At 48.1% G+C, this 23511-nt stretch overlaps 7 protein-coding genes across 9 annotated transcripts; 3 read left to right on the forward strand and 4 right to left on the reverse strand.

The window, feature by feature from the left end:
- Positions 1-1974: 1974 nt before the first annotated feature.
- On the forward strand, positions 1975-7387 carry LOC111068944. Of its 2 annotated transcripts, none has more exons than XM_022358751.2 (5): positions 1975-2666; positions 5467-5641; positions 5722-5839; positions 5904-6608; positions 6763-6875. In XM_022358751.2, exons 1-5 carry the CDS (start codon positions 2364-2366, stop codon positions 6779-6781), a joined length of 1320 nt encoding a protein of 439 aa, XP_022214443.2. In that variant the 5' UTR covers positions 1975-2363; the 3' UTR covers positions 6782-6875. The 2 variants fall into 2 exon arrangements, with proteins under 2 accessions (XP_022214443.2, XP_022214442.2); XM_022358750.2 differs by having other exon boundaries at positions 1976-2666; positions 5904-6604; positions 6763-7387.
- A 947-nt stretch (positions 7388-8334) lies between these two features.
- On the forward strand, positions 8335-9841 carry LOC111068945 (wnt inhibitory factor 1). 2 transcript variants are annotated; one of them, XM_041595271.1, is made up of 5 exons: positions 8335-8592; positions 8653-9210; positions 9290-9317; positions 9404-9493; positions 9554-9646. In XM_041595271.1, exons 1-4 carry the CDS (start codon positions 8390-8392, stop codon positions 9446-9448), a joined length of 834 nt encoding a protein of 277 aa, XP_041451205.1. In that variant the 5' UTR covers positions 8335-8389; the 3' UTR covers positions 9449-9493; positions 9554-9646. The 2 variants fall into 2 exon arrangements, with proteins under 2 accessions (XP_041451205.1, XP_041451204.1); XM_041595270.1 differs by having other exon boundaries at positions 8336-8592; positions 9290-9493; positions 9554-9841.
- On the reverse strand, positions 9763-11974 carry LOC111068923 (fibrillin-2). The gene is given in 4 exon segments (XM_022358716.2): positions 9763-10159; positions 10214-10750; positions 11454-11545; positions 11547-11974. Coding segments are annotated over 4 exon segments (1269 nt in total). The 5' UTR covers positions 11877-11974; the 3' UTR covers positions 9763-9849.
- Positions 11975-12867: 893 nt separating this feature from the next.
- Positions 12868-13498, reverse strand: LOC121404839 (platelet endothelial aggregation receptor 1). Its single transcript, XM_041595218.1, has 2 exons — positions 13251-13498; positions 12868-13198 (listed from the first exon to the last, which is right to left on the reverse strand). The coding sequence occupies exons 1-2, from the start codon at positions 13409-13411 to the stop codon at positions 12997-12999; spliced, it is 363 nt and encodes a 120-aa protein (XP_041451152.1). The 5' UTR covers positions 13412-13498; the 3' UTR covers positions 12868-12996.
- Positions 13499-13696: 198 nt separating this feature from the next.
- On the reverse strand, positions 13697-15649 carry LOC121404838 (tenascin). Its single transcript, XM_041595216.1, has 3 exons — positions 15298-15649; positions 14670-15233; positions 13697-14338 (listed from the first exon to the last, which is right to left on the reverse strand). The coding sequence occupies exons 1-3, from the start codon at positions 15585-15587 to the stop codon at positions 13834-13836; spliced, it is 1359 nt and encodes a 452-aa protein (XP_041451150.1). The 5' UTR covers positions 15588-15649; the 3' UTR covers positions 13697-13833.
- Positions 15650-16237: 588 nt separating this feature from the next.
- On the forward strand, positions 16238-17719 carry LOC111068947 (cell death abnormality protein 1). The gene is made up of 3 exons (XM_022358752.2): positions 16238-16668; positions 16735-17277; positions 17339-17719. Exons 1-3 carry the CDS (start codon positions 16331-16333, stop codon positions 17433-17435), a joined length of 978 nt encoding a protein of 325 aa, XP_022214444.1. The 5' UTR covers positions 16238-16330; the 3' UTR covers positions 17436-17719.
- Positions 17720-18990: 1271 nt separating this feature from the next.
- LOC121404837 (neurogenic locus protein delta) lies at positions 18991-21944 on the reverse strand. Its single transcript, XM_041595215.1, has 2 exons — positions 21604-21944; positions 18991-21493 (listed from the first exon to the last, which is right to left on the reverse strand). Exons 1-2 carry the CDS (start codon positions 21838-21840, stop codon positions 19634-19636), a joined length of 2097 nt encoding a protein of 698 aa, XP_041451149.1. The 5' UTR covers positions 21841-21944; the 3' UTR covers positions 18991-19633.
- Positions 21945-23511: the final 1567 nt, after the last annotated feature.

Raw genomic sequence — 23511 nt, forward strand, 5'->3', positions numbered from 1 at the left:
TTACGCACAAAAAACCAGTACCACAGGGGGTTTGGCTGGGCATGGGATGGATTATGGTGAGTGCATGCGGACTCCATGCGGGTCATTGGAACTCTGTCGTCGCACGCACATTGCTCACTCATTTGGTGGGTCTGCTGCTGCTGCTGCTGCTGCTGCTGCTGCCGCTGCCGCTGTTGTTTTACAATTTAATCAAATAAAATAAATAAACTCTCGGAGCTGCTGCAATTTTATAGTTTCTCTTTTGTTTCTGCTGCAGCTGCTTCCCCAGCCCCATCCCCAGCCCCTGACTCTGACTCCGTTTCAGTATCCAACTGGTTTTCTGCTATTTGTAAATTTGATTTAATAAATTGCAGTCAACAACTGCAACAACCTCAGTGTAAACAAGACAATCAACACTTGTGTGGGTTGGTCGGGGGGGGATGGACAGCCGGTGGGCGGACCGCTCAGTGTCATTGTTCTAAAGTTTATCTAAGAAAAAAGACACTCTAGCTAAGTGGATAGAATGGAGCTGCAGATGGACTCGAGTGGACTCCCAATCAACTTAAATACAGAAGTCGTTGATGGGGCTGTGATAAATAAGAAAAGTTCTCTAGAATCGTTGAAGCAGAATGCAGATACTGAAGTAGGTGTGATGGGAAAAATATGAATATTTTCACGATGTTATGAAAAAGTCTTTCAGGCAGGCTCCGGCTTTAACTTTCACAAAAAAAAAGTGATTTATTTTTCAAAACGAAAAGTCAGGCGCTCCCGCACTCGTAAAACGCGAGACTTTTCTGTTTTCAAAACGGCAACAAATTCTTCTCCGAAATTAAAAGTAAACGGCTTTTTATACAACAAAACAAATCTTAAATGCAAAAGGGAAAAAACAGATGACTTAAGGATGCATTGACATGAATTTGACACCATTACCAGTCCAATTGAGCTTGTGGCCTTTTTATAAATAAATTTTATTTTAACCAACCTCAAAATTAGATCGAGGAAAAATTGGTTCGGGCAAAAACAAAAAGTAAATTCATCTTAACAGCTGTGACAGCCCGAGTTGGCTATCGATAAATCTCTGTTAAACATAAGAGAGGACTGTTTGTATGAGCTGGCACTAGCGCGTGGGTATAACAGCAGTAAATTTTGCGCTTAACAATACAAAGATTAAACAAATTCACAAAAGTGGAATCCAGAGCGCCTTGAAATGAAAAGTATGACTTTTTGCTGAAAAGTAAAACGCAAAGTGAATGTGAAACCGGAGCCTGCCTCTTTAAGTTGCTTACAGAGAAAAATGAGCATATGAATGTATAATGTTAAACATTATGGAATGATGATTAATATTGTTACACAAATTATAAAAAAAAAATGTATATATAGTATAGTAATTTCATCTGCTTTTACGATATTTCTTCTTCCTTTCTCTCCTCTATCGCATTTCAATTAGCTAATGCTACTTTCCCACGTTGGTTGAGGGTAGGTTCTTTTATTCAGGCAACTCCCCCAGTTTAGGCAAAAACCAAAAGCGCAAATCTGAGCATAACATAAATGTGACAACAACAGCAGCAGCCGGAGACAAGTTTTTGCCATGCAATGACAGCCGCACGTTAAGGACATGATCAACATTTCAATTAGATGCAATCATCACCATTCCCTCGACCCGGGGCTGGGAGACTCGATCGCTTTGGGGAGTTGAGTTTCATTCACTTGCATTGGAGACTTTTCCGCCTCTGACTGGGAGAGGGGTTGTCTGTGGTTGTCTGTGTGTGTGTGTGAGTGTGTGAGGGGCTGTGCCTCAGATTTCACTTTCGTTTTGTAGAATTTACTGTGCAGTGCGTACTTCCGCTCTCCGATCTCAAGTCCCCTCGCACTCGACGCGGCCTTCATTAGCCCGACGACAATTTGCAATGACAACTGTTTTTGTATTATTTGTTCGGTTTTTTTTTTCGTTTTGGAGAAGGAACATTCGGGCGAGCAATGGAATCACTGCCAACGGGGAAACAGTTTTACGGAGAGTCGCGTTCCAAGCGTACACGCAATTCAAATCAAGCGGACACAGCTCAGTTGTGAATGGAAGAAGAGCCTTTCCACTATCAGATAATGCCACTCCACAAAATAAACGGCAAATAGTGTTTACCTTAAAGCTTAAATTTTGGTACTCAAGAATTGAATCTAAAAGTGAAGAGAAATTACTGGTACTGTACCCATAACTTCCAATTAAAATTCAAATAAAATACTTGGAAATTAAATGGTTTTAAGTGAGATGCAATCATAAAACATTGTTTATAGGTACACAATCCTTAAAGCCCTCAAAGAAGCCGGAAATAATGAAGTGAACTCAACACAAAATCCACCTTAGTCGAAAATAAAAATATAAAATAAGTATGACGCGAAACGGATTCAAGCAGCAGCTGTTCCTGCTGCTCGCAGTTTTTCTCCACTGTGGATCCACGCAGAATAGCAGCTTGAGGATAAACACGAATGTGAAGGAGATTGATGCAACGGCCATTGCCCTGCCGTCTATCCAGGGACCCGGTAATATTTGCATACGCGAGGAGCCGTACGTGGAGCACATCCAGGTTCCGGAGATGCAGCCGGTGCGCGTGCGCACCTCCAGCTGGTGCATGGAGATTCCTCCGCGCTGCTCCACATATAAGACGGAAATGCGCGAAGTGATGAAGGTTCAGGTGAGTCGCAGTGGCTGGCCAAATGTTCGATGTGGCGCAGGTGTTCCACTGCCGGCTCTGCCTTTGCGGGAGCCTGTTGCATCATCCCACCCAGTGGCAACACCTTCGCAGTGGCCACTTTTTCCCCCATGTGGCGGCGCCTGCTCCGCAAACCTGATTCAGTTTTGCCCAACCAGGAAGCCGCTCTCCACGATATCCATAAATTGGCCCGATTCGATGGCCGACTTTGATTACTTTGCTCATATATTTCGTTTTTTTTTAAATTTAAAAAAATTTTTTTTTATGGGTTCTGTCGGTGGAAAACTCGTTGCGCAAGCTCTTTAAGCTGCTGCAGAATTTCCTCTATGTCTGATATGCAGAACGGAAGTCGAGATTGAGTGGCTCTTGCCCCGCTGAGCGAATACTCAATTTGACTCAGATGCAGGCGACCGGTTTTGACCCGAGAGTCTTTGGGTTCTGGCAGTGCGTGTCCTTGGCTGCTAAACTTCTATGAACCATTGTGCACCTGCGACGTGTACGTAATTCTCACGATAGCCTGGAAGCAGAACGGATGAACATGGAGCTACTCTTCTTTAAGTTTTCAATTTTGCGAAACTGCGTCGCAGGGGACTTCAGAACTACCGCATTTGAGTTATTAAGACACTTTTGCGCGTTCTTAATCTGATATTTTGTAGTTAATTAATAATGATTCATAAATCCTTCCTTCCATTTCTGTTACCCATTTTGTCCATGACTTCGGTCCTCATACTCCTACGAGAAGAAATAGTCGAGTGAAGCTTCACCGCATTGCATATCCACATGTTCCTTCTGAACAAATGTAACTTAATAGTCGTAATACCCTCGGTCGGTCTGTATTTGTACTCGTATCCAACTGCGCAGTGTGGAAAACCGAGAAAAACAACAGCGGCCAAGTGTTGTCGAAGCATGGCTAGAATCCGGTTGCAGTTGCCTGAACGGAGGCACCTAATCAGGCTCAGCTGGTTTTTTCTTTTTCTTTTTTGCTTACTCGTGTTTACTCGTACAATATTTGCCATTTTTTTCGTCGGGTGGTTGGCCGGGGGTAAACAGAAATAATTATGTCATGGTGTCAGTGATGGAAAGTGCAAATGAAAAGCGGAAAATCCAGCGTTTATGGCCGGGCTGGAGTACGAGTACGAGTACGAGCAATGCTAGGCGGGAAGGCAGCCTGTCGGACTGATCAGCAGCATTAAGAGCTCCACTTGAGTGTACGGGGGCCTGACGCGAGGTGAGTTGATGCCAAAGCTGTTGACACACTTTCGATTGCATCACGAATCAGAGTTGCTTCGAAACTGCATCGCCATCGCCATCGCCATCGGTGTGACAAGACGCAGCCAGTTTTGGCTTGGTTTATTTTGTTCGGTTTCGTGTCTAATGATTTGTGCAAGTCGAGATCGGCTTGTTGCTTGCCCCAAATCAATTTCATAATTATTTTAATTGGAATCGAGCATTTTGTCCGAGTATGAGGTGCTGGGGGTTGATCCGTTGGCATTTTTCTGGACCTAAGCAGATGCCAACGGGTTTCTCACCCTGCAAAGGCTTTTCCAGGCACCTACCCATTCCCCCCAACTTGGCTGAGACATTTCTTGGCCAACACTTCGCACGATTTTGGACAGAAAATGCTGCTGCTAATTCGCCAATTTCGTCTAATTAATTAACATGAACATGGACGCGCAAAGAAGTGTCTGCCTCCGAGTGGGCAAACTAGTTTGATCTGATCTGCAAGCTCGCTGTAACTTAAGCCTCAAAGTGCCGAAAGATTTTCAGCAGATTTTCCAACTTCAATTATGTAAAGAGAAAATGTCGCTGCGACTGATTGATGGGCACCCAACCACCAGCACCACCACAAGCAGAGGAGAGAAGTGGGTGGTGGGTGGTGCGTGATGTGCGATGCTTCATGCGGTTATTCGAGTGGCACATGTAAAAATTGCTCAACTCAGATTCAATTACCAGATGCGAGGAGCATTGCATTTGAAAAGCCAGCCATAATTATGCAGACACAATGAATCAGAGACAAAACTCGAATCGAATTTCACTGTTTATATTAAAATTTCCGCCTTACTCATTTATGGCGGCCCCACAGATACACACATACATATGTACAGAATAATGTACATATGCATATATGTAGTATGTGATGGATCCATCAGCAATCTGGCGAACAATGCGTAAGTAGGGAAACGAACTGGGACTTTGGGACTTGTACTTGCGCTCTCCGGGAATGAGTGTGAGAAGCTTGGCTGGCATTCAGTTATTCACTTAAATTGGCAACCAAGGGGTATTCGAGTGTGCTCGTGGGGAATTGTGTGGGCGGGGCAGTGCCCTTTGCTGGGGGACGGGGGACCTACAATAATAGTCTTCACTTCGTGCTGTAAAAGAGCTGTGTCAAAGTCCACAAGCGGGAAGTGTCGCCGAGGCACTGCCAGAGATGATGGAAAGCTCTTCCCGAGTTTATCCAATTAATCTCCCGCCCAGCGTCCGAGATCAAAGAGAAGATTTGGGGGCCACACCCGACACCAATCTCAAAGCTCACATAATTTTATGTGCTACTTTTTGGGTTTTTTCAAGGCATACTTTTGGGCTGTGCTCAAGTGCAGAGCATTTTGCAGTACCCTGAATCACGAGTATGTGCAGTCTTTATTTTATGAGTTTCTTATATTTAGAATATTAATTTAAAATTTAAAGGCGGGGCATCCATGCTGAACTATGACCAAGAATTGACTTTAACTTATACAAGATTTACTGCACTGAAACTAATGCCATTTTATTGTATGTGTAACAGAAATTGAACAAGACGCGAACGGTTCGGTTCTGCTGCCAGGGCTACGAGGGAAACCTGTCCGATAGCCAGGCAACATGCAAGCCCATCTGCAGAGGCGGCTGTGGGCGTGGAAGCTGTGTGATGCCCGAATCCTGCAGCTGCGAGGAGGGCTACATCGGAAAGCACTGCACGCAGCGTGAGTAGAAGTGCATACGTACATATACATACATACATATTTATGTACCCAACATTCTTGCATTGGGGATCTCGCTGAAGGCTGCGACCACGATCGCTGGGGCCTCGACTGCAAGAACCTCTGCCAGTGCCAGAATGGGGCGGCCTGCGACAACAAGTCGGGCATCTGCCACTGCATCGCCGGTTGGACAGGTCAATTGTAGGTGTCCCCCGCCATTGCACCCACACCCAATACAAATCACGCAAGCAATCCGATATTTCAGCTGCGAGCAGACGTGTCCGCCGGGAACCCATGGCATTATGTGCCGCAAGGCTTGTGACTGCGATGAGAAGCCCTGCCACCACCAGACCGGAGCCTGCATAGTGCAGGAGCGTCCGCTGGAGCTGAATGTGAGCCACGTTATCGTGGAGACAGTAAACTCCACGCTGGAGAAAATGGGCATTATACCACGGCCAGTCACGCCCAGTCCCCTGCCCGACGTCATAGTGATCAAGCAGTCGCCCTCCCAGAACCCTGGCCAGCTCACACCCAAGATTATTTTGCATCAGTCGAGCAGTGATCTTCTTGAGAATCTCCACTCGGCTGCAGCTGCTGGCGTCCCGGCGCCCGAGGTCATTCATGTCATCACCAACGGCGTCACGTCCCCACAGGAGCACTTGGCCGGCTTCATCGCTGGCGAGGGGAACATCAGCCAGAGTGCGAGCGACCAGCAATCGGGCCTGGTGGCCACATTGATCGGCATCATGCTGCTCCTGCTCATTGCGATAGCTGTCGGCTCCTTGTACGTCTACCGCCGCTACCACCGCAAGGAGGCGACCGTCTACAATGCCAATGGCACTGTGGCCACACAGCCCTCCAATCCGGAGGTGGTGCTCACCGAAGCTGTCGCCCTGGGCAAGAACTTCCACGAGCCGCTGCCCGAGCCCCCAGTTGTCTCTGCGAAAAGAGCCCATACGAACGATGGTATGTAAGTGTCTCTACCGACCTGGTACGAGGGCCGTTCGAAAGGTCCTTAAAGATGTGTATCAAAGAGAGCAAGCCCCAGCTCAGTCCACTTTCCACGCAACACCACAACCGTCCCCTTTTAACTAGCTACAATTAACTATTTGAATGTCTTGCAGCGCCTGCGGAATTATATGACACGCCCAGCAATAACTCGTCGATAAAAACAGCGCCCTACGCCTACGCTAGGAAAGAATCTCTCTACTCCATCGTCACGCCCAAGTCGCGCAAGGGCAGTCTGGACTCGCATCTCTATGACGAGATACGCTATCATCAGCAGCAGCAGCAGCAGCAGCATAATCTTCATCAGCATCATCACCAGCATCCGCATCCGCATCCGCCGAGCCGAGGTCATCCACAGAACTTTCAGCACGCCACAACTGCAGCGGCCTACTTGCCGGCCCAAACGTCTGCGATGGCAGTCAACGACCATTCCACCAGCACTCACCACCATCACACCCACCATCGACCGCACCACGTCAGCCACTTGATAATTCCGCCCCAAAACTCCAACTTCCTGCAGGTGCCCGCACCCATCACAGCCAAGCGGATAGCTCACCTGTAAGGCGGCAGCAGGACAGCAGGGCACACCAGGATAATAACCACACCATATCTAGCTTGTAGCTCTACTCGACTCGAATAATTCCATTGCCTGCTCATTCTCTCATCTACAATTATGCCTATGATTTAATATGCACGAGTATGTACGACACTTTGAATATACATACATATATGTACTATAATTTATAGAAGACCCCTGGCGTGACTGCTTATTTCATTAGCTGTGGAGCACGTACCACAAATGGAGTCGCCCATGGCGCTTGATTTATTTTTGTATTACACAGGAAGTGACTGCTATAACTTGCCTACAAGTTGTAGGAAGTGCGATGATTATATTTGTGTCGCAAATAACCAGCAAAGATGGCGATGCCCACAACGAGGACAATTAATGCAGCTATTGCGGGTGTTGACATTGCCTTTCCGGGATTGGTTTTAACAGGAGTTTCATTGTTATTCACAGGAGTTTTAATGTTATCTTCTCTTTCTGCATCCAAATATTGCTTGTGTTCCTCGTATTTTTTCGTCGTGGTCGAATAATCTGTTTGGAGCTCCTCGGTGGTGTCTTTGGTGAGCCCTTCTGTGCTGCTTGAAGATTCCAGGGACACCTCGCCCTCTTCCTTGGTTGTAGATTCCGTGTCTATGGTGTTGGCGTTCAGCTCCAGCGCTATGTTTAGAAATATCAGCGAAATCGCACCGAACCACAAGGAGAGCCTGCACAATTTCATTTTTAGTGATTTATTTAATTGAAATACAAGTTGTGTATCCGCCGAGTGTGCTAGTAAAACTGCAAAGTTTGAATTTGTTTCGGCACAGCGAATGCCGCATCCGCTCGTATTTTCTCTACGGATTACTCTACCGATAAGACTCGGGCAGTGCGAACTCAACTGCTGGCAGTATAACTGTTAAGTTGTGTACATTTTTTAATGACTAATACGAGTGTATCCGAAAATGCCCAAGAGACTAGCTTCAGGGCACCACCAAACCAAGCAAATACGAATAATAATAACAACAATATAAGAACAGCGCAAAGCACACATTTTGTTTCGAGCTTTTGAGGTTTGCTCTTCCGGAGAGCGCGCACGATGATAAGGCGGCGCTATGCCCGTAGTACAATATCGCATATTCGATTCCCATGCCAGTCGATCATTCGCTCCACGAATCTATAGCTTTAAACAGCTGGTCGTCATGCACTCGAATGGAAATTCATTGTCGTCTGTGGGGACGGCTCGGCTGACGGTGGTCGCGGGGCTGGCGATGCTGGCGATGATTGGGGCCATGCCAGAGGAAGAGCCACCGCAGCTTTTCGGCGACATACACATACCGAGCGATATGGAATCGCTGAGTCTTACCCGAGAGCGCCAGCAGCATCTCTGCCAGCGCGAGGTGCCGTAAGTACTCGAGGCCCGTTTATTTCGAATGGAACTCCATCCTACATCCCTCACTTGCAGCGTTGTCTTCTTCCAGACACGGAGGAGTTCACCCCATCGAGGCAATGGCTCCACCATCTTCTACAATCGCATTGAGGTCTGCTGCCTGGGCTACAGGCGCGATCCCTACTCCGGCAGATGCGTGCCAGACTGTTCGCAGAGTTCGCCGGACAACTGTTTCAACGGCTTCTGCCGGGCTCCGGGTCGATGCGAATGCTTTGCAGAGTTCGTGCGCAACGCGCACGGTGCCTGCATCCACACCTGCCCCATATCCTGCCAGAATGGCAGGTGCTACCTGAACGGGACATGTGCCTGCCATCCAGGCTACGCCCTGGACCGGGAAACGCGCCTCTACTGTCGGCCCCAGTGCTCCCAGGCGTGCGGCACTCATGAGGAGTGCGTCGCTCCAGGACTTTGCGACTGTTCCCCTGGCTATCGTCGCACCGACGAGCTGGGCTGTCAGCCCATCTGCACCCCGGACTGTGGGTACGGCAAGTGCGTTGCTCCCAACCAGTGCGAGTGCTTTCCTGGCTTCATCAAGCGTCCCCAGCGAAGTGTCTGTGAGGCAGAGTGTCACATGTAAGTCGCCGCATCTACCCTCACCACACACTAGATCGTGCCGCTTCCATTGTTGATCTTCCCTTCCCTTCCCTTAAAGAAACTGCGAGAATGGCTTCTGCGAGTCGAGGTACAAGTGCCAATGTCGGGAGGGCTATCGCTATGATCTGAACACCACCAGCTGCCTGCCCGAGTGCGTAGACGACTGCGGCCATGGGAACGGAGTGTGCATTGCCCCCGGAGTGTGTCGCTGTTTTGAGGGACACGAGGGCCGAGGCAATGGGTGTCATCCCAAGTGCGATGGGTAAGGCTAGTTGGGAAAACTGTCCCTGTCCGTATATTATATGTATGTGTAACCCTCTAGATCTTGTGGCCCCCACGGACTGTGTCTGGAGCCCAATATCTGCGGCTGCCGGCCGTCCCAGCAGCACTGCCTGAATGGCAGCTGCGATGCCAGCGGCCATTGCAGCTGCCCCAATGGACAGACGCACTTCGTCGATCGCTGCCTAAAGCCACCACAGCTCATCCATCAGTTCGCCACGAATGAAAGAAGGCTGCACTTCAACCAGCAACTTAGCTATGAGTTCAGTGCCCTGATCGGACGCCACTTTAATCTCGGCTAGCCCACACAATAAAGCTTGTGATCACCTTACTAGACAGCTAGACAGCCGTACAGCTCTGACGACCCTTTATGCCGCTCTTGATGAATCCTGGCCGGCAAATGCAGAAGTTGGGGGCGGTGCAGAAGCCGTTGGGACAGCCCTGGGGGCAGTGAGGCTGGCAAATGTACCGCTGATGCTCGTCCAGCACGTACCCCGGCTTGCACTCGCATTGGTTGTTGCCCACACAGGCTCCGTTGAGGCAGGGCACGTCGCACTTGGGCAGGCACTCGGCGGTCTTACGATCCCACTCGAAGCCGTGTGCGCACTCGCACAAGTCGGGGCCAATGCAACGGCCGTTCTTGCAGGGTCTGAAAGAATAGACGAGATTAGATCGGGTCGGAGATGTGGGCACTCCTACTTACTGCTCGCAGATGGGCTCGCAGCGTCCCTGTAGCTTGAGGTAGCCCGCCTTGCAACTGCAGTGGCCCGGGGCCGTGCACTGTCCGTTGTCGCAACTGTCGCATACCGGCTCACAGCTCCCGTCGGCCGCCTGGCGATAGCCTTGCAGGCACTCGCACTTGTTGGGGGCTACACAGCGTCCTTGGGCACAGCCCTGCCTGCACTCCGGCTGGCAGTACTTGCGGCTCACGGGATCCAGGGCGTAGCCCTCTCTGCATCGGCACTCGTTGCGCTCGTCGCACACTCCGTTGCCACAGCCCAGGGGGCAGGTGGAGATGCACTTCCCCTCGGTCGTTCGCACGTGGCCAGGAATGCAGACACAAGTGTTGGGCGCCGTGCAGATCCCGTTTGGGCAGTCGTCCGCGCATATCGGATCGCATTTCCGATAGATGTGCGGGTTGCGCTCGTAGCCCTCGCAGCACACCTCAACACTGCTCATGTCCGGGGTGGTGCCATTGCCAACGAACTTCTCCCGCGAGTTGCGCAGCAGGGAAGCGGTGCTGTAAATTCAAAAACGGATCTCGGACTCAAATATTCATGGCTAACAAGCAGAGACTATATTTAAATAAACATAAGCTAATGAACCATTCCATTCCCATCAATAATCACCCCCGAAATTCGTGGAGATGTGGGTCAATTGACGATGTCAGTGGTGTTTGCCTCAGAAACATTTTAAGTCGATTCCTCACAATTACCTTGCGTCCCAGAAACTTTCCCAATAATATAGCAATATCCATTGGTCTATTGCAATTGTCCTCTAAGGCTTTCCATATTCAATTGACTCGAGATTTTCATGTTATCATGGATTAACTCGAGTTAATTGTTTGTTAAAAGTCCTTCTATTAAATGACTAGCCGGAAAAAAAACATCTTTTAAGCATTTTCTAGAATATTTACAGCTGCATTCGGAGGGAGCTAATCGACTGCATTCCTTTCGTATCGCGTTGCATCCTATCACTAGAATGGCTGGCGACTTACATAAGTCGTTGGAATCCGAGTATATTGTACTATTTGCCCGGCACACAGAGTGAGCCGCGGCGCACTCCATTATCAGGCCAGAGGAGGATGTGGAGGTCGTTAGTTCACTGTTTTAATGGTTCGCCTTGTTTTCGATTTCTTTCCCAATCGAGCGATAATCATTAGTTTTACGTTCAATTTTAAAGTTGTTTGTTCTGCTCGTTGCAAAAGCTATTCCCCGACTTACGGAACTTCCTTATAGCAGACACCGCTGGCCATGGCCGATCGGGTTTTGTTGATGAACAGTGCCGTCTCGTCCAGAACTTGTGGGGCCCGTGTCACCAGGCGGTCCAACCGGCTGCACGTAGTGTCCGTACAGGGGCGGCGAGGTTGCGGGCTGGTAGGTCTCGGCAGGGACGAAATCGCTCCATCCATGGCTGGTCTGGGTCTGGGTTTGGGTCTGGTTCTGGGCACTCCAGCCGTAGCTGCTCTGGTTGTGGCTGTTCCACCCGTAGCCGTTTTGGTTGTACTCACTGGCATTGCCCGACAGCTGAAGATTACCCGAGGGCGGCTGACGCGTTTTAATGCCCGCCGTCTTGAACTGTGCCTGGCCAAGGGCGCAGATGGCCAGCAGAAGAGTCAGGGCGAGTATCTGACACGATGACCTCATGGTGATGTGATGTCACTTTTTTTTCTCGAACTACAATTGTAAAGTACGCACTTATGCGCCCACGTCCGTCGGCGGCTGGTGTTGCACTTCGACTAATCGACTGACTCTCAATAAACGGGCTCAATTGCGAAAGCTGAGTCTGTGAGTCGCAAATCGCCTCCAGCGACCCCTTGCCCGTCCCCTAATCAGCACCTCGCCAGTGGTCGTATCAATGGGGCAGCCGGACTGAAGGTTTGCTCTCGGCAGCTGAACAGATGTCTATCTATATGGTCAAATATATTTATAATTAACAATTTGTATCGGCTTCTGTTTTTGCTATTTTCAAACCATTTGAGCGGCGGTTCGAAGAAATTCAGTAACAAGTGACTATTATTGATTTCGAGTGGAACTTTGGGAAAGTACACTCCATAAATTTAATACATTTTTAGAATATTATGGCTCAAAGACGATCAAAAATAATATGAATATTTATGTATCTACTGTCTTATGATTCAACTAACAAAATAATTACAATATATTTCTGCCCTTTGTCTATCCTCTTTGCACCCAATGAAAAATATTACTGCTGTTTCCATACCGTACATTCGGTTACATCTCTCTCTCTCTCTCCGCGGCAAAAATCCAAGTTTTTGTGAAGATAATTATTATTATTATTAGTAGCATATTGATTGCATTAGTAAATGAATAGAAATGTTTATTTACTACTTTAATACTTTAATAAACAAATAGTAAATAAACATTTCTATTTATTTATTTATTAGTAGTATCTTCAACAAACAAACTTTGCGGAGCACTGATCTAATAGCCATACCAATTTCATATTATTCTGCGTTTTTCAGTTTGCTTGCCTCTTCAAAGTACCACAGCTTTTGCCCGCTTTCTTGTTTTCTCAAGAATATACATACATATGTATACATAAGAGTATTTTTATATGTATGTCTTCCCGTGGCATGCATCTACACGTTATGATCTTTGAAATGCAGAATATTTATGAAAAGTAGCACTTGTTTTTATTTTGGGTGTACGGACATTGGAACGGATGAACAGATTCGACAATTGTTGGAGTGGATTATTGGGATTTCCTAGTCTTAATTGCTCTGCAGCACTAGAACAGCCAGCCTCACATCCGCTTACACCGCCGCTCCTCCCGATAGTAGCCCGGAGCACACTCACAGTAGCCTGGCGAGAGGCACAATCCGTTCGCACAGTCCTCCGTACAGATGGGCTGGCATTTTAGGTTCTGGGGGCTGCCATGGTTCACATAGCCCATGCAGCAGAAGGATATCTGTCGGAGTCTCGCATTCGGGTTGATAGTTTCCACACTGCAAGAAAATCAATGTGAGACTCGTCTTGGGAACTCTGGGGGTGGCCTACATCTCCTCCCTGTAGCAGACGCCGGAGTCTCGTGTGGCCAGCATCTCACGCTCCCAGTTCTGTTCGGGCAGCTTCAGCCAGAACTGAGCGGCGGTGGGCGAGGGCCGCTCAATCGCTAGGCAGACGATAAGAAGGCCAACCAGTGGGGATTTCAAGTGCATTTCGCTCAGCTCTAGAATCGTGAATGGGGCCGTCAATGGGAATGATCGTCAGCGCTGCGCTCGCAAGTGTCTCCGAGCTACTAAATTGTCTTCTCAGTCAGGCTCGGCTTTTAAGTGTATGGAGAAAGAAATTGTCTATGTTCATGAATAGATAATTACTCGTATTATTCTAAAATAGACAATACACCAGGGGCGTCGCACATAGAGGGGGGGTGCGACAGAATACACATGCATGTATACATACATAAGTATGTATGTATGATACTGATACTGATACTGATAAGCTATAGTTGGGAAATATTTCATTGTTTATTTCAATTTTCTTTGTGGCTGAAAAGTGAGAGAGAGTGGGTTTACGGCAAAGAGAGAGTGACTTCGAGGAGAACATGAACTGCTATCAGTCCATGTGGGGGCGCTCCCTCTCACAGCCACCACATCGAATTATGGAACCGCTCGGCTCCGCCCAGGATGAAGTGCCTGCCCAGTAGGAGCTCGAACTCCAGGATTAGGGAGCTGTTCGCGCGCGTTGGATCCACCGAGGCATATGTGGTGACCGTGTCCGGCGACATGCACTTGTCAATGAACCGCATCTTCCCCTCCAGACAGCGACAGCGGCCCAGGGCGCTGCACAGTCCCATCGCACACTTCTGATAGCTGGTCTCGGGTCCGGGCACTATGGCACACCCACAGACATTCGGAGCAATGCACTTGCCATAGAAGCCACAGCCCCGATCGCAGACGGCCTCGCACTTCTCCCGGTTCCGCACGTACCCGTTGAAGCAGCGACAGTTGCCCGGAGAGATGCAGACTCCGTTCTCGCAGTTGTCGCCGCAGTCCGGCAGGCAGCTGGCAGTATAATTGTCGTAGCGGAACCCGTTCTGGCACACACAAGTGGTCTCGTTCGCACGGAAGCCATTCTCGCACCGCCTGTGTGGGGAGTAGAAAGTGTCAGAAAGTGCTGATTAAAGCCATATCTTCAACTAATCGAACTCAGTGATGGAAATCGAGATGAAAATACCGCGAAATATTTATCAGTTCTATAACTAAAATGCACTAAGGGGCGTGCCAGAATTCCGTAACTCTCTGTAGAGTAGAGAGACCGGAGTAATGATTGCAATTAAGGGTGCAAAGTAAGGACACCATGGAAGTGTGCAAAAACCCTTGAAATGTCTGAGATTCGAACGGACATAGCTAATTATATTAAATTATAATAGCAATTAGCACTCCCCAAAAATTCAGTGGCTTGCGGAACACTTACTTGTAGAAACCGTTTTCGCAGGAGGTACCATTGATCCGCTTATGGTAGCCGGGAAAGCACTCGCATTGGTTCGGGGCCACACAGTGTCCGTAGCCGCAGTCGGGAATGCAGATGGGTTGACAGCCCAGGGCCGCCGACTCCCGCAAACCCCTGACGTAGCCCTCGGCACAGGAGCACTTGCCAGGCTCCAGGCAGACCTCGTTGTGGCCACAGGTCTGATTGCACTGCGGCTGGCAGAAGAGTCGCGAGCCATCCAGCTCGTAGCCCCTGTCGCAGAGGCAGGTCCCGTTCAGGAAGCAGCGCCCGTGGGGACAGCCCAGTGGGCAGGTGGGCACGCAGTTGTTGCGGTAGTTCAGCACAAAGTCGTCGAAACATTGACAGATCCCGCCGGCCAGACAGAAGCCGTTCTCCTGGCAGCGATCGTCGCAGTCGGGGACGCACCTGCTCCAATCGTACTCGTACCGCCGCCAGCCCTTGCAGCACACTTCGATGACGTTGAAGTGACGGTTGGTGGTGCTGTTGCCCACGATCTTCACCTCCTTGTCGTACTGAAAGAAGACAGCCCTAATCAAAGGAGTAGTGACCCAACACCCTAAAATTCAGAGCCCGTCCCGTCCTCGTTACTCACGGAACTTCCCGAAAGCACTTGTCCGGATGTTCTCCTCGTCGGGGAAGCGACAGGCCATTGGGAATGATGAAGGGCTTTCGACTGGTGGTCGTCGAGGAGTGGCGTCGCTGCTGTGCCTGCTGCTCGCGCTGCTGCTGCTGCCGCAGTTGCTGTTCCCTGAGGCGCGCCTGATCGTCCTGTTGCTGTTGCAGTTGCTGCTCATGCAGCTGCAGCTCCATGGCCTGCAGCAGACAGAGGAACAGGACCAGCAGCACCGATTGGATACCCAACGTACGCAAAAGCTGCGACATTTCAGCTTTGTTGGCTGAGTTACCGAAGCGTTCAAGTCGCGATTGCCGACTGTTCCGGCTGCGACGACTCACTTGGGTCAGTGAGCGTCTTAATCGCGGCCAGAGGCTGAGATAAGCGGGCTTGACTTTTAATTGAAATACGAGAGCTGTGGTCTGTGCTGAGGCCTGGGGAGAGATTGATCCAGAGACGCGATGCGGCCCACTTCATGTGCTGTACGAGTATGTATGTCAAGTGAAAGAGTGAACTACGCCCAAGCATAGATTTTTGTATGGCATTTCATAGCTAATTGAGGCACTAGTTTTATTGAGAAAATTAATACTTACATATATGCACCCAAAATATAGAGACAATTCCTGGAAATTTAAAACTACGTTCGCAACTAACGACTGAGAATCCATCTACATCTACATCTACATATATTTTTAAATATTTCCTAATAATATAAAATGGAAACTGTAGAATTTTGATCTTGGCTATGGTCAATCAGACGCCTCTCCTTCAGCTGTAACTTAATTGTAATCTTTGTATTGCTTTGTAATCATCTCTAAAACCACAACCGAATTGCGCTCTATTTCGCGTAGGCTTTGGGACCCTAAACTGATAAGCCACGAGCCACGAGCCAACTCTGGGAAGGCAGAGAGCTCGCTAATCTCAGGCCCATTAGTAGGATTTTAGCAAGCGTATTGCGAGGAACGTAAACAGCAAACAATTAAATAAGCACAGACTGGAAACGGCCTTCGAAATGGGGTTACATGAGGCGAGCCAACATCTGAGCCTGCTGCTTCTTTGCCTGGTTTGGGGACTGCCCCGTACCCAGGCGAATGTGCCAAACTACTCGGAGTACGATTCCCCGAATCGTTACGACCCGAGGCGTCCCCAATCTCAGGACCCAAGCCAATTCGGACGTCGCTATTCGGCCAACAGACAGTCGCTCTCTCAGCCGCTGTACAACCGTCCTGGGGGAGCGAACTATGAGGTTTTGAAGCACTTGGAGCAGACGCCAAAGCAGCGTGAGTACCTGATCCGCTCCCACGAGACGCTATTCGACAAGGTACAGCACAAGTGCCGCATCTGGGTGCCGTAAGTAGATGCGACGCTCTTCCGGGGGATAGATACATTATTACACTATCCCACACGCTGCTTTAGTCCTGAAACGGCCGCCAAGTACCCGCACGCCAACACCATTCAGACAGACCTGGCCAACAAACTATCCCTGATCGAGGTTTGCTGTACTGGCTACTCGGCCAGCCGCCTGCTGGGAGTGACCCAGTGCCGTCCCCTGTGCGGGTGTCAGAACGGAAGCTGCCGGTCACCTGGAGAATGCGACTGCTACGAGGGATTTGTGAAGAACGACAACGGGGACTGCGTGTTCGCCTGTCCGCTGGGATGCCAGAACGGCCGCTGCTTCCTCGACGGAAGCTGTCTCTGCGATCCTGGCTACAAGCTGGACGAGACGAGGCGCTTCTGCCGTCCCATCTGCAGCAGTGGTTGTGGCAACAGCCAGCGCCATAACTGCACGGAACCCGAGATCTGTGGCTGCTCCAAGGGCTACCAGCTCACCGACGATGGCTGCCAGCCAGTCTGCGAGCCGGACTGCGGCATAGGGGGCCTTTGCAGGGACAACAACGAGTGCGAGTGCGGACCGGGGTACATGCTAAAGGACGGGGTCTGTCAGACCGACTGCTATCAGTGAGTAATTACCGTGTGGTACGCCTTTCGCTCATAAATTTTATTCCTTTACTTACCGCAGGAAGTGCAGCAATGGCGTTTGTGTCAGTCGAAACCGATGCATCTGTGATACAGGCTTCAGCTACCACGAACCATCTACCATGTGTATTCCCGTCTAGGCGCATGGAACCTATGCATATAATTTCAAAATTCTTTATTTATACACTTCCCTACAAGTTCAGGTTTTTTTAACAATCGGATTATAAGAATATAATTAGTCATTTATAAAAATAAAGTCAGATATCCGCACGGAAGTTGCAGTTGCCAGAGGGACAGTCAACGTTCGTGGGAATGACAAAAAAAAACTCAGATAAACATTCGATTATTATATTGCTATAAATGACTCCTCATATGAGCCCCCATAAATAATAATTGTTTTATTAGCCAGCCATGAACGCAGCAACGTTTTCAAAAACATTATCTTTGAATCTACACATGTGATCTCCATCTGATGTTTTATCAGGATTGCTGATGTTGATGTTACTGAGACGAGTTATAAATTCGAACTGTTTTATTCTCAAAACTTATGCACTATATATAGGAAACTCTTTAATTATGTTAATTAAACTAAGACCAACTCTAAGTAAAGAACAAATGTGCGGCTCTTGTTCCCACGACTATCCTTGATAGTGATAAGTGTGTGTGACTGTGCGACAAGTGTGTCGACAGATTTGGGTTCGACGCGACCCATCCTAGATTTAGATGTCCCTTTTCTCAAGTGGCCTCCTTCAAGTGGACTGTATTATTGATGGGGTGGCCTGTGTCGTTATGAACAGCTGACAATAGCGTGATTGACACTTTCCAATTTGTGTCATTTAAATCAGTTCAATAATTCATTGTGCTCACTCAGTATTTCGTCCAGCTCTCCGATTATGCGCCTCGCTATAGGCGAATTGGAAGAATTTGAAGAAATTTGTTTTTACTATCTGGCAATGGGAGCACGGAGCCAGCTCTGTGATAGATTTTTCATTTCATTTTGAGAGTTCGCATGAATTGGCCAGTCAAGATTTGCGAACCAAAGGACGTCATTTGGAAGCAAGAATTATATTTCCTTATGTTCGATAGAGACTGCTTCGATTCAGCAGTAGATCCAGCAAGTGGCTCTGGTGGTGCTTCAAGTGCAGGTATTTTGATTTTCCCGCCAGCACAAGACAATCCTTTCGTTTCATTATTAAACTTTGGAGCCTTGCAGTGAGTGCAGACTGATCTGGCCAATGAGCACATGGCGACTGGCGCCTAATCAACATCTGGATCATATCGAAATGCAATATGATTGTATCGCTGATTTCCATCTACTGTTACCTCTGCACGTAATTCAGCAACCTTTGCCCCATCTTTTAATTTCTTTGCGAGCGAACCAGATCTGTGGCTGCAGAACGCGACTGTCGGCGCAGAACACGCCTGGCTGCAAGGCTTTCTGCTGGTGCCATGATAATCCTCTGCCTCTGTAAAGACAAAGGTCTTTGTCTAGCTGCGATTCCCCCTCTTCCACAGTTCTATTCGAAGCACTTCCTCTCGTAATTTCTGCGTTGCGAGTACGTTTGTATTTCGTTTGTGACTGAAACCGGGCAAAAGGGCTGTTGAGCTACTGAGCTTTTTCAGTAGCGTTGTTTTGCGTTATGTTTACTAACGAGCCGATGGTTGTTCAGATTAAATATGGTTTATTGTTGTGGACAGTATATAAGGCGATACAGAGTCGAAGAGCACGGCGAGTCGGTTGGATAGTGAAGACGGGGTCAGATTGTAAACGCGGGGGTCGGTACAAGACAGTGTCGGATTGCATAGCTCGATTCCAAGACGATGTGCAAGAAGTGAGTGCAAGACGAAATCAAAGGGCAGGCGGGCAGTATTGCCCGTGTCCTAATGCGAGCGAGAGAGCAACAGATCGAGAAAGTGATAGCGAAAGGCTAGAAAGAAAGGTGCGAGATGAAGACGCGAGAGAACGGCCTCATGCATAAATGTGTACATATGTTTTTTAGTACAGTGGGCAGTGCAAACAACGAACTATAATGAGGATTTACTCTACTGCTGCACCACTGGATATATTCTATGTATTTAATTCCACTATTTGGCTGCGTAGCCAAACAGGGACTCTGGATCGAAAAAAATACTAACATTTGACAGCCATGGAAAGACCTTCTTTATACAACAATATTTAAATCGCGATTTTCAGAGCTCCGGTCGCTGTGCATGACTCTCGGCCTGACTCTATTGTGTGGAGAAACGAACACAACATTTTTATAAACATAGATAGAAGATAGATATGTATTTATATGTATGTGTACTTATGTAGTTTAAATAAGACAACTTCAATATTCTATAGAGAATTCTCACAAAGGGCTTCATTGACTTCGTAAGAATGTTTTTTGCCATATTTTGGATAGAATTTAACGGCTGTAGCTACGATGGCCACAAAAACGACGACAGCGATGCACCACCCCACTACGGAGTGCCAGTTGGATGACTCCGATCTATTTTTGTGGGTTTGGCTGGGCTCGGCCTTGGCTGCATCATTCTTCCCTTGATTTGAGGTTGCCTTGGGTTTGGCGGCCTTGCATATGTAGCGCACTACCTCGGAGCTGTAATCCCCACTTCCCCCACACACTAGTTGGCCACTCGAGGGATCGCAGAGGCACTCACGCAGCTCCAGGCAGGGCTTGTCATGATCATCCACACAAACGTTGACACATTTGGCGTTGTTTAGGGGACCCAGCTCGTCGAACTCATTCCAGCAGAGGCATTCCTGAGAACAGTTCGTGTCTGGCAATTGTGAGACCATATCGATGGACGTAGAATCTTCTGTGGTGTCAGTGGGTGTGGAGGCAGAAGTAGATGTAGAGTCGGAAAATGACGTGGAGGTGGAGGTAGTCTGAAGCGTCTGAAGCGTCTGAAGAGTACATCCCATATCTGTCTGCTCATAGCCAGGCTGGCATGCACACACCTCTGGCTCCAGGCAGTCGCCGAACTTGCAGCCCTTGCTGCAGTGGGGAACGCAAGTGGATAAGGAGAGGTGCACGTAACCCTCCAGGCAGCTACAATGATCCGGTCCAGTGCACGTAGAGTTCACACAGTTTGTCTGACAGACGGGTTGACACACGAAGCTGCCAGAATCGTTGGGCAGCGGCTGGTAGCCCTCGTGGCAGAGACAGATCTCTGGGGCCACGCAGTCCCCGTGCTCACAGCCCTTCTCGCAGACCGCCTCACAAATATGCTGCGAGTTCCCTTGGAAACGGTAGCCAGATTCGCAGGAGCACGTCTCTGGGTGGGTGCACTCTCCGTGCACGCAGTTGAGGCTGCACTGGGGCTCGCAGGTCTTGTTGGGGCCCATCAGGTAGCCTATGCTGCAGACACAAACCTCCGGCGAGAAGCAGAAGCCGTTGGCACAGCCTTGGCTGCACTTTGGCTCGCACTTGCCGTCTTCCCCGGTGGCCACATAGCCGGGGTAGCACTCGCACACATTGGGGGCTGTGCATTGGGCATAGTCCGAACACTTTTTGGGACAGTGCGGCTCGCACCGGTCTCCCTTCATGGTGTAGCCTGGATCGCAGATGCAGACGGAGGGTGTCAGGCAACTACTATGATCGGGACAGACCTTGGAGCAAACGGGCAGACAGTTTTTCCCTTCGCCGGCATAGCTCGCCTCGCACTCGCACACTCCGGGTCTCACGCACTGACTGTTATCACCACAATCAACCTCACATATGGGAAGGCACCTACCCTCCCCGTCCGCCTGATAGCCCTTTTCGCAAACGCAGACGTTCGGCTCCTGGCAGAACGAGTTGGGTCCGCATTTGGACGAACAGACGGGCTGACACGAGGAGTCGATCTGCGACTTGGCATATCCGAGTTTGCACTCGCAAATTCCCGGCTCGGCGCAGAAGTTGTTATTCACACAGAGCTCTGGGCATACGGGCAGGCATTCGCCATCGTTGTGGACCTTCTGGTATCCCTCTTTGCAGGCACAGCGATCCGGCATCAGACAATACTCGTTCTTGCCGCATCTGGAACAAATGGGATCACAATTGGCTCCGCCATAGCCAACCTTGCAGCCACATTCATTCGGAGCGGTGCAGTAACTATTTCCAGAGCAGCCTTTAGAGCAAACGGGCATACAGTTGAAGATGGATCCCTCGTAGCCGTTGCAGCAGAACCTTTTTGTTTCAATTTTATAGTCTACCTGGGGGAGTAAAATATTATTTATTTTTAATTATTATTTATTTACTCAGAGCATGGGGAATACAAAATATAAATTTTAAAATATATTGTTGAGAATCCATCAGAACTTACTTCTTCTACCCATCCATATACTGTACGATACTTGGTCTCCGAGCCGATCCAGAACGAATGCTTCTGATACGGCTCCTGTCGACTCCTGTAAGCCAGTCGCGTGTACGGAACATTCTGCTGGCGCTCACAGACCTTTGGATCGTAGGCTCGAACCGCGCAAATAAAGCCGACAGCCAGAACCAAGACCAAGCCCATCCGAGGACCTACATTTTGAGTGATGGCTTTTATGATTTGCATTTTTGCAAATCTTGTGTAATTCTGGGGCACATTCGTACTCGTATCTCCAAATAAGCGTTCTGTTATGCGTTCTGCACAGCGTTCGGAATTAAACTGAGCTCTCGAACTGGGACTTCCATTCAAGTTCTCGCATCTCGTATTTGGCCACATCCGTTGTATCCGAGATAAACTACGTTTGCCCTCGAAAATATTGGAAGCTCGATTTTATCTCAATAATAAGTTGTATTGAGTATTGCATTGCTTAACAGGCGTAGTGATAAGAACAAAGTCTTCCAGCGACCTTGATCCCTTAATTAAATATTTTCTTGGTGCTCTCTTAGCAAATGAATACTACACAGATATCTTTTTATATACATATTGGCACATTTTAAAGAATTCGCTTATCTACTCTTTATAATTATATTGCACAAGTATGAATGATCTAAGCGGTTCTCTTTCCATTTAAAAATATTTTTCATACTAACAAACTCATTACTAAACAATTTGTTGTATGATAATATAAGTACATATGTATATGCATTAGAGTGGGCTGAAATTCCCAAATTGTTGAATCTTAAGTCGGTCCAGTAGTAGAAAGTTGTGTTAAAATATTCTAAGAAGCATCGAGGTCAAAATATTCGCTTTCAGCCAAGCTAGTCAAAATTTGGTTACATGTTTAATTCAGGAGTCTTAGCTGCTTCAAAAACAAACAAAACAAAAACCAAAAAGAGAAGAAACGGTGTGAGTCGCTTCTGTGGACGCGACTCTGCTCTTATACCCAAATCCAGTCAGTATATAAATACTGAATTTTAAAATATTTTCTACATCTCCTCCGCTAGAGGGCGCTCGCGCACTGAACGAGGCAGAGTGTGCGAACGAGAAAGAGAGTGAGTAGCGTGTAATCGTGCTGGAGGGGGTGGGGGAAGCAAAAGGAAATTAATTTCTTCATTCTGGCTATAATAATGATCCGATCTGAACCAGATTCGGAAATCTGCCAGATATGGTCATTCTCTACGATACTTGAGATTGTTGCTCTAGCTCTTATAGTCTCTGAGATCTAGGCGCTCATCAAGACGTACGGACAGACGGACGAACAGATAGACATGGCTATATCGACTCGGCTATTGATGCTGATCAAGAATATACATACTTTATGGGGTCGGTACCGTTTCCTTCTCTGCGTGACACACATCCACTTTTACCACAAATACAATATACCCCTTAACTCTTTGAGTTCGGGTATAGCAAAAAAAGTCAATAGTTCGCGAATTGTAAAGAATTTAGAATCAGAATTCAGAATCATTTTCCGGTCGGATATGGTTCGATTTTAAGGGAATTTACAAATTTCAGTTTTGTCCATACTAACTTTTGACTTATTGACTAACTTGGCCAAAAGCGAATATTTTGACCTCGATGCGTTAACCGATTTCAAAAATGTTTTCTCCCCGCTGTTCAGAATCCCTTCACACAACTTTGCATTACCGGGCCACTCTAATGCGCATATGTGCTTATATGTAGATATGTGTATCTTAGGAAGATTAGCTGGAAACAATCATTGTTTCAAATGTAGAAAAAAAAACAAAACGGAAATATTACTGAGCCGCATTCCAAAGTCAATATCGGGTTTTCCAGCCCGTTGTTTAGTTGTAAATTCTTTAGATAATAATTACTGGAGCAGCCAAACGTAAATCA

The sequence above is a fragment of the Drosophila obscura genome, unplaced genomic scaffold (assembly GCF_018151105.1).
Source record: "Drosophila obscura isolate BZ-5 IFL unplaced genomic scaffold, ASM1815110v1 contig_46, whole genome shotgun sequence".
Lineage (NCBI taxonomy): Eukaryota > Metazoa > Arthropoda > Insecta > Diptera > Drosophilidae > Drosophila > Drosophila obscura.

Coding starts and splice junctions, on each gene's coding strand:
- LOC111068947 (XM_022358752.2), top strand. CDS start 16,331: ATGGGGTTACATGAGGCGAGCCAACATCTGAGCCTGCTGCTTCTTTGC. Junction 16,669..16,734: donor AAGTGCCGCATCTGGGTGCC/GTAAGTAGATGC, acceptor ACGCTGCTTTAG/TCCTGAAACGGCCGCCAAGT. Junction 17,278..17,338: donor TGTCAGACCGACTGCTATCA/GTGAGTAATTAC, acceptor TACTTACCGCAG/GAAGTGCAGCAATGGCGTTT.
- LOC121404837 (XM_041595215.1), bottom strand. CDS start 21,840: ATGCAAATCATAAAAGCCATCACTCAAAATGTAGGTCCTCGGATGGGC. Junction 21,494..21,603: donor TATATGGATGGGTAGAAGAA/GTAAGTTCTGAT, acceptor TTACTCCCCCAG/GTAGACTATAAAATTGAAAC.
- LOC111068945 (XM_041595270.1), top strand. CDS start 8,390: ATGCACTCGAATGGAAATTCATTGTCGTCTGTGGGGACGGCTCGGCTG. Junction 8,593..8,652: donor CTCTGCCAGCGCGAGGTGCC/GTAAGTACTCGA, acceptor CCTCACTTGCAG/CGTTGTCTTCTTCCAGACAC. Junction 9,211..9,289: donor TGTGAGGCAGAGTGTCACAT/GTAAGTCGCCGC, acceptor CTTCCCTTAAAG/AAACTGCGAGAATGGCTTCT.
- LOC121404839 (XM_041595218.1), bottom strand. CDS start 13,411: ATGCACTTGAAATCCCCACTGGTTGGCCTTCTTATCGTCTGCCTAGCG. Junction 13,199..13,250: donor GTCTGCTACAGGGAGGAGAT/GTAGGCCACCCC, acceptor ATTTTCTTGCAG/TGTGGAAACTATCAACCCGA.
- LOC121404838 (XM_041595216.1), bottom strand. CDS start 15,587: ATGTCGCAGCTTTTGCGTACGTTGGGTATCCAATCGGTGCTGCTGGTC. Junction 15,234..15,297: donor AAGTGCTTTCGGGAAGTTCC/GTGAGTAACGAG, acceptor TCCTTTGATTAG/GGCTGTCTTCTTTCAGTACG. Junction 14,339..14,669: donor TGCGAAAACGGTTTCTACAA/GTAAGTGTTCCG, acceptor CTCCCCACACAG/GCGGTGCGAGAATGGCTTCC.
- LOC111068944 (XM_022358750.2), top strand. CDS start 2,364: ATGACGCGAAACGGATTCAAGCAGCAGCTGTTCCTGCTGCTCGCAGTT. Junction 2,667..5,466: donor GCGAAGTGATGAAGGTTCAG/GTGAGTCGCAGT, acceptor TATGTGTAACAG/AAATTGAACAAGACGCGAAC. Junction 6,605..6,762: donor AAGAGCCCATACGAACGATG/GTATGTAAGTGT, acceptor AATGTCTTGCAG/CGCCTGCGGAATTATATGAC.